The 12233-nt window shown below is 33.4% G+C and overlaps 2 protein-coding genes across 2 annotated transcripts; one reads left to right on the plus strand and one right to left on the minus strand.

The window, feature by feature from the left end:
* Positions 1-2880: 2880 nt before the first annotated feature.
* LOC106318551 (glycerophosphodiester phosphodiesterase GDPDL4) lies at positions 2881-7376 on the plus strand. Its single transcript, XM_013756574.1, has 9 exons — positions 2881-3142; positions 3304-3597; positions 4595-4710; positions 4801-5299; positions 5377-5415; positions 5494-5778; positions 5889-6034; positions 6217-6706; positions 6798-7376. Exons 1-9 carry the CDS (start codon positions 3001-3003, stop codon positions 7091-7093), a joined length of 2307 nt encoding a protein of 768 aa, XP_013612028.1. The 5' UTR covers positions 2881-3000; the 3' UTR covers positions 7094-7376.
* On the minus strand, positions 7073-10699 carry LOC106318552 (protein GAMETE EXPRESSED 1). Its single transcript, XM_013756575.1, has 5 exons — positions 10631-10699; positions 9273-9811; positions 8293-9194; positions 8069-8213; positions 7073-7990 (listed from the first exon to the last, which is right to left on the minus strand). The coding sequence occupies exons 2-5, from the start codon at positions 9752-9754 to the stop codon at positions 7735-7737; spliced, it is 1785 nt and encodes a 594-aa protein (XP_013612029.1). The 5' UTR covers positions 9755-9811; positions 10631-10699; the 3' UTR covers positions 7073-7734.
* Positions 10700-12233: the final 1534 nt, after the last annotated feature.

Genomic DNA, 12233 nt, shown 5'->3' on the forward strand with positions numbered 1-12233 from the left:
CTTTTATTCAATTTTGATTAATTTCAAATTGTAATAATATATCTTTTTGAAGTTACAAAAAATAATGTTCTTACTTTATTACACTAGCATTATATATAGATTCTATATACACAAATAAATATAATATAACAACATACGCTTGCTTTCGCCGATTCATATGAAAACTTTTTAAGTTATCCACCAAAGTAAATTAATTAAATCAATCAAATTGTTAGAATACAGAAAATTAATATATAATTTTATTTTAGATTAAATTATTTAAAAAATGTATTTTCATTAAAAACAAAATAATAAATAAGTAAAACTAATTTGATGGTAATTTTTATGACATATATATATATATATATCAATTCTGTGAAAGAAATAGAAGCTTAATATGGAAAAAAATCTTAAATACAAAAAACTCTAAAAATTAACAAAAAAAAACTAATAAAAATTAAACTATGATATCACTTAAAAGCTTCTTAGACAATATTAATAAAATATTTAAGCGATAATTAAACAAATTTGATTTTTTTTTGCCAGCCAAAAGTTTATTATTAATTAACATCAGTTATTTCAAGATGTTTAAAAAAGGATGGACAAAAAAATAAGATTGACATAAATGATATATGAACTATGAATAGTACTTTGTAAAGCTGACTTAGAAAACACATTTGCACATCCATTTTCAGATGTTTTTGATGTCTAAATTCAACTTTTTTAGAGCAGTTATTCCATAAATAGATCGTATGAGATATTGTTTTGATAATCAGATTTGTTTCTTGACTGTTAAGAAGATTGATAACAGTAAAAATGTCTCCTTCGAATATTATATGTCTATAACCGAGTCTCCAACATGAGACAAGTTTGTTTTAAAAGTAAATAATTTCATTTTTTTATATTATACAATAAATATATATTATTTACTGATAATAAAAATATAGCTATTCATGAATCACAAATATCTATGAAAATATGTGAATCAAGTACACCAATCAAACAACATAATGATTTCCACAAAAAAAATTTAAAAAATATATCTATGTTATGTAGTTTTATTTTATATTCTTTAAATAAAGTAATACAATATTATACATTATTTTTTTAGAATTGAGAAATACATATAATAACGCACGGTTAAAAAATCTAGTAATAATAATAGAAGGTAGGTCGTAAAATACACAACACAAATCTCTATTAAAATAAAATGAAAATCATTGACAAAAAAACTAGAAATAGGATCAAAATCTATTACTACGGGGGTGATTGGTAGTTGCTGTAGGTGATGTGCACAGCCCTATTTATTTCTAAAGCACTAAATTGAGAGCAATCAAGCTTTAAATTTTTTTTTGAAACCACAGCTCTTGAAATAACCTACAGCTGTACAAGTGCTCTGCAGGGCCAAATATCCAAAGCAATTTTTTAGTGCTTTTCATAAAATTCTACAGCAATAAAATCTAAAGCCACAACAAAAAGTTTACAGATTTTTTTCTACAGCAAAAATTTTAAAGTTACAAACATTACCAATCAGACCCTACATTTTGTTGTTATTGTTGTCCTTCTTTCTTGTGTTCCAATGTAATAAATGATATTTCAAATTAATAAAAATTCGACAATGAAAAATAAATTTACGTTTCACAAAAGATATTTTTTAAATTATTTTGTTATTTTTTGAAGTATCTTTTTATTTTCTAATTTTTTAAAGGACAATTCTCTCAGATAATCATTTATAAGTTTTTGTCACAAAAATAGTTTTCAAGTAAGAAAATGACCAAAATAGATTTTTTTTATTTTGAAATTTTTAATATTTATTTTTTGTGTTTTAAAATTTGAAACCTTATCCCAAACCAACTTAAACTCTAAACCCTAAGTCTATATTACTTAACCATAGGGTAAAAATACATTTTTATCTTTTAATAAAATTTATTTTGGTCATTTTCTTCATTGATGACTATTTTTATGACAAAAACTTAAAAAAAAACTATTATAGAAAATTTCTCTTTTTAAGTGATTAATCATTTTTATTAAATAATTTAATTAATTAATTATATATTAAAAAATATATATTTTATAATTCTCTTAATCTACATGAAATATGTCAAAATGGCATTTTTTACAAAACATAGAAAATATATAATAATTCATGAACTTAAATATATATTTTTGAATAAAAAAAGATTTCCTTTTACAAAATAATAACATAAAATTCAATCTTTTGAAATAAATTTTTAAGTTTTTGTCACAAAAATAGCGTTCAAAAAATAAAATGACCAAAATAGATTTTTTTATTTTGAAAATTTTAATTTTTTATTTTTAAAATTTTGAATCTATCCCAAAATCCAACTTTTTAGCTGTAAACTCTAAGTTTTAGATTAGGTAACTCTAAAAGGTAACCCTAAAAGTATATATACATATTTACCCTTTAATAAAAAAAATTTGGTCATTTTTTATCTATTTTTTTGTGAAAATAAACTAAAGAGGGTATAATTTTTTAATTTTTTTAACAGCTTTTAATATTTTGATTGTCAGTGGGTATTGATCGTTTTACGCCCAACATTGATTATTCTGTTTGAAATATATTAATTTATGCAATATAAACAGAGATTTTTTGTTGTAATAATAATAGAGGCCAATGGTCATGATAATAAGATACATTTTTTCGTGTTTAATAAAACTAAAATTTGGTTGCCAGCTAAATAGACATTTTAAACTTATTTTTAGTTTTGAAAAAAAAAACTTATTTTTAGTTGATGTTTTATTTTTTTTCCTTTTGAAGTGGAAAGTGTCAAAAACATATAAGAAAACGAAAAGTTGGAAAGTCTTTTTGTTTACCCATTTTTAATAAATAACTATCGTATAAATTAGTAGAAGAATCCCACAAACCCCAAAAAGCTCTTTTACTTCTCTCTCTCTCTCTCTCTCTCTCTCTCTTCTTCCTCACAGCAAAGCAAATCTCGTTCCATTCTCCGAGAAGAACTAAGTTGGTGAAGTCGCCGCCTGGATAACTCAGGTTCACAGATGACAACATACATGCGAGACAAACCATCAATGTTTGGGTCACGAGCTTCCAAGTTTCTACTCTCTGCTCTCATCTTGATCCAGTTGCTACCTACTCAACTCCTTGCTCAAAGATCTAAATCTCCATGGCAGACACTCACTGGTGAACTCCTCTATCTCTTCATCTCCACTGTAAATTTGAGAAAAAAAGAAACAGAAGCAAACTAAGTGAAACTAGTTACTCCTACTCTCGATCCAGTTTCACAGACTTTTCTTTCTAAGTTTGATCCATTTCTTGATTACCTCTTTTTGGTGTGTCTGTAGGATCTGCTCCTCTTATCATAGCACGTGGCGGGTTTTCTGGGTTATTGCCAGATTCAAGCGTTGATGCTTACAGTATCGTATCTCAGACAAGTGTCTCCGATGCTGTTCTCTGGTGTGATGTGCAGCTTACCAAAGATGGAGTTGGGATTTGCTTTCCCGATGTAAAAATGATGAATGCTTCTAGTATCCAAGATGCTTACTCTAAACGGAAAAACTCTTACCTGGTTAATGGTGTCCCTACTCAAGATTGGTTCACCATTGATTTCACTTTGAAGGATCTCAAACCTGTTTTCTGTAAGTTCAATGTCACTTTCAGACATCTTTGTTTTTTTTTTGTTTTTTGTTTTTGTCTTTTTGCTGCTATATATCTCTGTCACTAGGAGGAAAAGTTAGGGTGTCCATTCTAATACATTGGAGACCGGACTCTTGTTGGATTCTAGTTCTAGATATGTCTATGTTGATTGTTAGTTTATATATGTTTGATGGTTAAGTTTTTTCTGATACCAATTGTATGTATATTTTGATTTTGGAAAATTGATTGTCAGCTATTCCAAATATAGGCCATGGTCACACATCTAGACAATATTAATGATTCTAATTTTGGCAATGTCTTATGTTGATTATTGGTTTATATATGTTTCATGGTTAAAAAAATTTCTGACACCAATTCTATGTATGTTTTGATTTTGGAAAATTGAGTGTCAGCTATACCAAATATAGGCTATGATCACACATCTAGACAATATTAATGATTCTAGTTTTAGCAATGTCTTATGTTAATTGTTGGTTTATATATGTTTCATGGTTAATTTTTTTTTCTGATCCCAATATGTATATTTTGATTTTTGGAAAATTGATTGTCAGATATACCAAAGATAGGCTGTACACACCTTGACAGTATTAATGATTCTAGTTTTAGCAATGTCTTATGTTGATTGTTGGTTTATACTATGCTTCATGGTTAAATTTGTTTTGATCCCAATATGTATATTTTGAATTTTGGAAAAATGATTGTCAGCTATACCAAATATAGGCTATGGTCACACATCTAAACAATACTAATGTATCATTAATTACACAAAGGGTATGGTGGTTGATATAACACATATGTATCAACTAACAATGTTATGTAGTTAACACCATAATCATACTTCTTATTGCATTGCTTGGACGTCACGTAAGAATTGGGATAAAGCTTTGTGTTAAGGATTGGAATAAAGTGGCTTTGATGTTGTTGTTATATCCTATTTGGTTGTATTTTTATTTACAAATATTCTTCCAAACTGTGCAGTGATCCGAGGAATATTATCACGATCTGATGCATTCGATAACAACCAATACGCTATTTCAACAGTACAAGATATCGCTATGGAGTTGAAACCCAAGAGCTTTTGGTTAAATGTTCAGGTAAATTCTTATGTCTAGTAAGTTTGTTTCCTTTTGTTTTGTAGTGATAGATCTCAGCTCACTCTTAACACAGCTGCTCTTTTTATCCAGCACGACGCGTTCTATGGGCAGCATAACCTGAGCATAAGCAAGTTTCTGCTATCACTCCCCAAAACTGTGACTATTAACTATCTCTCTTCCCCTGAGGTTACTTTCCTACAGAGCATCGGTGGCCGTTTCGGTAAAGCCGGGCCAAAGTTTGTGTTCCGGTTCCTAGAGAAAGACGATGTTGAGGTGTCAACTAATCAAACCTATGGAACTCTCTTGGGAAACCTAACTTTCATCAAGACGTTTGCCTCAGGCGTTCTTGTTCCAAAGTCTTACATATGGCCGCTCGAAGACCAGTACTTGAGTCCCCACACATCGTTTGTTCAAGATGCTCACAAAGCAGGATTAGAAGTATACGCGTCAGGGTTTGCAAATGATTTGGACATGGCGTACAACTACAGTTTTGATCCATTGGCTGAGTACTTATCCTTCATGGACAATGGAGACTTCTCTGTAGATGGCTTCTTATCTGATTTTCCACTAACCGCATCTTCAGCTGTTGGTAAGTAAATGACATTCTTCTATATCATTCACAAAGTGAAATCATTTTTTTTCATTTGAATTTTTCTTATTCTTCAGACTGCTTCTCCCATCTTGGAAGTAATGCTTCAACACAAGGTATGTTCTAGTGGCTACATGTCAAAGTAACTAATGGTAATAAAAGTTTAATCTTCTATATGGTTGTTCATGTCACAGTGGATTTTCTTGTAATATCCAAAAATGGAGCAAGTGGAGACTACCCTGGGTGCACCGACTTGGCCTATTCAAAGGCTATCAAAGATGGTGCTGACATCATCGATTGTTCTGTTCAAATGTCGTTGGACGGGATCCCGTTTTGCTTAAACTCAGCTGATCTTGGGGAGAGCACGAACATTGTCCAAAGCCCTTTCAGAAACCGTTCATCAACTGTTCCTGAGATCGCTCCTCTTGGTGGATTATACAGCTTTAGTCTGACATGGTCTGAGATTCAGACCTTGAGACGTAAGTTTTTCTAAGTCTTCTCTTCCTTTTTTCAGCATTTTAATTACACTAGGTGTTGTTGTGCTTGAGATAAAGAAGCTCTCTTATTTGTTCCTTCATATGTTTTGCAGCTGCGATTACAAATCCATACAACAGGGACTTCAACTTGTTTAGGAACCCCAAGGAGAGAAGTTCCGGGAAGCTTGTTTCACTTTCTGATTTCTTGAACTTTGCGAAAAACTCCACCTCTCTTGCTGGTGTTTTGATCAGCGTTGAAGTAAGTTTCTACTATCACTTAAAAGTCTTAAACAAAGGCTCCTAATCTTTATAAACCGCACCAGTTAATAGTAGCAAAAATTTCTACATATATCTATTACAATTGTTCAGCAGTTGTCCCGCGTGTTATCTTTGGGACCCTAACTGATGTTGCCATAACCACTATGTTTTGGTTTCATTCAGAATGCAGCATACCTGAGAGAGAAGCAAGGTCTCGACGTTGTTAAAGCCATTCTCGATACGCTCACCAAAGCTGGTTACAGCAACGCGACAACAACAACCAAAAAGGTTATGATTCAGTCAACAAACAGCTCGGTTTTGGTAGACTTCAAGAAACAGAGCCGGTACGAGACGGTATACCAAGTGGAAGAAACAATCCGAGACATCCTCGACTCTGCAATCGAAGACATAAAGAAGTTCGCTGACGCCGTCGTGGTCAGAAAAAACTCTGTCTTCCCAGTCAGCCAAAGCTTCACCACTGGACAAACCAATCTGGTGGAGAGGCTACAGAGGTTCCAGCTTCCTGTTTACGTTGAACTGTTCCGCAACGAGTTTGTGTCTCAGCCGTGGGATTTCTTGTCAGATGCAACGGTGGAGATAAACTCGCATGTTACTGGAGCTGGTATCAATGGAACCATCACCGAGTTCCCTTTAACAGCCGCAAGATACAAAAGTAAAGTGAAAAAAAAAAAACAAAAGAGTGTCTGAAAAGTTTTATGTTTTGTTTTTTGAATCTTGATTGTGTTTGTCATGTTCTGTCTCAGGGAACAGGTGCTTGACACGGAAAGACCTGCCTCCTTACATGAGCCCGGTTCAGCCAGCTGGTCTCTTATCTATTATGAGTCCTACTTCGTTACCTCCAGCGGAAGCACCAAACCCGGTTTTCACGGATGCTGATGTCACTGAACCACCTCTACCTCCGGTCATAGCCAAAGCCCCTACGAGCAGCCCTGGACCATTATCAACCGATGAAAAAGCTCCTAATGGGCAACCCCGAGTCGCTCTATCTCTTCTTCTGTCTGCATTCGCCATGGTTCTAGCCTCTCTTCTACTTCTGTGATCACATTGGCCTGGTCAATTGACTTGTGTCCTAATAGTTAATTAGGATTCTCTGCATTGGTGAGTTTCTGTTTGGGGTTTTTTGTTTGTTCATAATAAACATTCATTTGTATCATTGTAATTTGCTGTTGTAACATTATTCACTTTAATGTTCTTTAAAACTCGTGTGCTTTGTAGTATTAATGAGATTCTATCTTCTTTAATACATTAAAACTCTTGTGTGCAATGGAGCAATGATAGGTACTACTGCTTCTTGGTACCCTTGACTCTCTCCCGGTTGCTGTCTACTTTCATTGGCTAACCATGAAGCTCTTCAAACACGCCTGATACATCAATCACTATTGGCTACTGCAACTGCAACTGCATCCTCCGATCAAAATTATGTTTTCAAGTCCAATTCATTTGATGATAAATATGTACTTACTAGATTAAATGCCAAAAAAAAAAGTGTATTAAATGATTCTATTGCATCCAAACATCATCATGTAGAAGCTATTGGAGCAAGACTACTCGTATTGTGTCTCAGCGTTTGTTACAAAAAGATTATTTAATAGCAGTCCATTACAGTCTTGATCCAGTAGCTACGAGTATTTGTCTTTTTTTGGACAAGGTGAAGTCTCCGTAGACATTACATTGTCTGATTTAGCGTGGACGGAGATTGTATAATCTTTTTGTCATTGATGAAGTGAATCCCACATTGTCCTTGAACTGGTCTGGGATTCTGTAATCAGGATCCCCAAGACTGTCATCATCATCAGTTATATCTGTATCAATCCAAGAATTCCAGTCAACCTCGCTATCCGTATCTTCATCCCACAATAGATCTCTTTTGCTCTGCATGCTGCTAACCTTATCAACTAATCTCAAGAGAATGTTGTGGTTTAGTACTTCATAGTCCCTGTATTTTCCAGTCAAAAGAGTATAAAACTTTGTTTTTTGGTTTGTTTCAAAAAATGAGCATGTTTGATCATTTTACCTGTAAGTAAAAGCAGCATGAAGAAGCTGAGCTGAAGCAAGAACAGCGAATAAAGATCTGAGAACGTTTATAATCCATACTCTGTGTTCTTCATCATTCACGTAACGCAAACTTGCCACTTCTAATCCTAAGGTAACGCACAAACCTGCATCATCAAGATGAGAAAATATTAATATTCAGAACTATGGTAATGAGAAAGAGAGATGGAGCATTATGATGCTTACCAATGTAAAGCCTCGGCCTTATGGTATAAGTTTGTTTTGTACTCGTAAACATGTAGATGACAAAGATAGACAAGAAGTAGATAAAGAAAGCTTTGATCACCCTTGACTCCAAAAGCATCGCATTGTGCAAAGCAAACAGCTTATCCAAAGCAACAAACATGCTCGCCTGTTTAGCCTCAAACGCTTCCTGTGCTGCCAACATTGATTTAGAATTCTCAAACATGTGATCATGAACCTGTTGAAGCTGTTCTTGCCTCTTGGCAAGATCTTCCTGTTGCTCCTGACTAAACTCCGCAAAACGTTGCAGTGTACTCCTACTCTCTTGCAATGCTTCACTTTGAAACTGGTTGAGAGACTGTATACTATCAATAGCCACAGATTGTCCTTCCAAAAGCTTCTGCTGATTATCTAAAGTACTGTTAGTCATAGTTCCGATGACACTAGTTTGATTCTCCAACGAAGTCATCTTCTCCGTCATCTTTTCTCCGAGTAGATTTATCTTCCCACCGATCTGCTTTGTGTCGTTCTTCAACCTATCCACACCGTCCTTGACGTCAGTGACAGAGTCGTTAAACGTCTCCATTCCAGCTTTCATCGCTTCTCCCATCTTCTCTTGGCCTTCCTTTAACGCTAACTGTGACTCAGTAATGCTCTTCTGTTCTTGATAGATATCTTTGGTTTGTTGTGACAAACCACTCATTTGAGTTCCTATCGTGTTTGTCTTGTGCGCCACGTTATTAACCACAACATCTATTGACCCAACAGATTCATGAATCTTGCTAGTGCTCTGCAGTATGTCATCTGATTTGCTCTCTAGGATATCAAGTTTCTCTTCTGTGTTTTGAGCTGATCTCTTCAAATCATTCACAAGCCTCTCTATCTCATTCTTGAGTGCATGGCTCCTGCCACACAAAAAAAAAAAAAGAAATTCAGAATCCATTACACAATTCAGAAAAAAAAGACAAACCTAAAACACTTACTGCAGTTGTTGGCAGATGGTGTTGGTCTCAAGCATGAACTCGAGATAGATCTTATGCTCATGATCATCCAGCTTCTTGAGACAACTCATCATTGTTTGTTTATCATTACAAGTGGGAAAATCAGGTCTTCCTGATTCTTTTTGGAAGCAATCGCTTAGATGCCAAGCAAACCTCTTCCTCTGTTCTTCAGTGGCAACCATGCCCTTGCAACCACTCAGGAGGTAACCATATGCGTTTTGCCAGCAGCTGTTTGGACCTGCAAGCTTGTTTTTAGCGTCTTCAAGGACTTGAACCGCCTTCTTGTCACTGAAAACTTCTAGGGAGAATTCGGCGTTGGATTTGATAGACCGCGAGGAAGAAGGGTTTGTGTTTTCTCCAGAAGAAGAGGAAGAAGAGAACCATCCCCAGCTGTGGCATGTTATTGGAGAATCTAAAAGAAGGATCAATAGAAACAGAAGATATCTTCTGTTGAAGCGATCCATTTTTTCTTTTTGTATGTTAAGTCTTCTTCTTCTCGAGGAGATGTGTTATTGATATACCTACATCGAGAAGCGAGAAAAGAGTCAAAACTGTTACGTTCTGAGAATCTGGAAACTTAGAGCGCAAGCGAAACAAAATTCCTTGAGTTTTCGTCAATAAAGTTAACAAAATTAAAAAAAAAAAAAGATTATCACCAAATAATCTACAGATTAAAAAGGATAAAAATAAAACACATTAAATTTCTCGTTCAGGGTTCAGAAAAATAAAAGGAAGGATCTGTATCTACTTTCCTTTTCGTTTTTTTTCTTTCTGAGATTAATACAGTACACGCATTTTAAGTCGTATCAATAAAGTTAAACAACAAAAACACATAGAAACAAGAAATTAAGGATTGAAGGACGGTCTATAAACACAAACACAGGAAAACTACAATCAATTCTTTTCTCAATCGAACAAGAAAATTACACTTCAAACAAATAAAAATACATTTCATGAAAAGATTAGATTCAGAGGATCGATATTTGGAAGAAGAACAAAATAATTTTTTTTTTTAATCTAAAAATAGTCATATTACTTTGAATCAGAGAAGAATTTCTACGTTAATAATTATGTCACTTAATTCCATTACAGAGTGGAAAAACCAACAAATTATGTACAAAAATAAACACGGTAAACAAGTAAAGCAATTTTATTTGTCAACAATACTTTCTTTTCTCTTTAAACATGTATAGTTTTTTTTTTTTTTTTGAACTTTAAACATGTATAGTTTGTATACAACTTTAAATAAATTCAAAAAAAAAAATTCTTACTTGATAACAATTTTTCAGAAAATAATTAACGAATAGAGAGGAAGTAATACAAGATTAAGCAAGGCTTACCGAGACAATAGAGAACCTGCAGATTTTTTTGAGTCGGCGATTTGTAGGAAATGCGTTATTTCGACAAAGAGACAGGAATTAAAAAAGTAACTGAACGCGTTTAACAAAAAGACAAGGAAACGTTTCGCGAACGTTTGGTTTACTTCCGGTTTAACTTGATTTCGGTTCGGTTCAATAAAATAGATCAGTCACTCATCAGAGGAAAAAGGGGAAACAAATGCTAGTATGGACCATTGGGTTCCAAAAAATCTGAATTAGACCCATCTTTTTTTTTTTTTTATATTTAAATTTAAATAGAAATCTAACTAAAATAACTAAAAAAGCCTAAAGACTTAAACATATTTACTAACCTATACCATTACTATCTTACCCAGAATCCGACCTGGTTTCAGACCCGAAATTCAATCCAACTTTAACCTAAAGTTTCTTCTTCTTCCCCTTTTCTTCTCCATTATTAGTTCTTTCACCATAAAACAAAATCAAAAATTTTCTTCAACCATCCACTAATTTTCACTTTCTTATCTCAAATCGATCAACCCATAGAAAAAATTAGTCAATTATATATTATCCAAAATCAAATTTCATCTTTTACATACGAGATTCAAGATAAAGAAGAACGCAGAGTATTACTAGTACAACTAGTACAACTCCAACTAGTACAACTAAAACGAGTGTAACTAGTATAAATATATTAAGTATAACCTAGACGTTATTTGAGAAGTGATTTTCTTATGCATCATCACCATGTTCATTATCACCAAAAAAAAAGATGACACGGCTTTGAGAAATTATGAAATGGCATTATAATTTCTTTTATTTATTGTTTTCAGCATATGAAAATGCTATAAAAGAAGATGATGTAGAACCAATAAGACATATTGGTCTAATCTCCTCCGGCTGCATGTGTCAAATATATGAATAATATATTCTTAATAATATTTGATTTGGATATTGATACGTTTACAAGTTGTACTAGTTATACTAGTTGTACTATTTTTCGGGAAAAATCATCTTCATATTTTTCTCTCGAGACCACAAAACTAGATGCGGAGCCAGAAAATTCTTCAACTATGGCTCTATAATGCAATTCACCGGAAAGAAGAAGGTGAGAGCGCTGACTACGAATAAGAACGACTCACCGGCGACGAACAAAAAAAGAAGAAGAATGGTGTGTCCTTGTCAAATCCAACCAAGCGAGCTTGGAATTGCGAAAGAGAAATAGCATCTCAACCGGACTCTCAAGGTGGTCTTTTCCCGAAACCGTTAACGGATGCACCATCTCAGCCCGGTAGTGAGCCCTATAAATTACCAAATTAACCCAAAGATCCTCTTTCTTATGAATTTTTTTAGTTTAAATTTACAGGTATTTTAGTCAATACTCGACACTAGTGTAAAACCACAATGCTTAAAACATGATACACATTTAAAATGTGATGCACATTTAAAACAATACTGAATAAAATACCAAGTAGTTGTGCCAGTTTGTTAGTTATACCGGCTATAACATAGTTGTACTAGTTTTTCAGTTATACCCGTTTGTGCATAGTTGTACAGTAGCTGTGAAATTGAAAAATATTAGTTGTACCACATAATAAATAAAGTT

This window comes from Brassica oleracea, chromosome C9 (assembly GCF_000695525.1).
Source record: "Brassica oleracea var. oleracea cultivar TO1000 chromosome C9, BOL, whole genome shotgun sequence".
Classification (NCBI taxonomy): Eukaryota; Viridiplantae; Streptophyta; class Magnoliopsida; order Brassicales; family Brassicaceae; genus Brassica; species Brassica oleracea.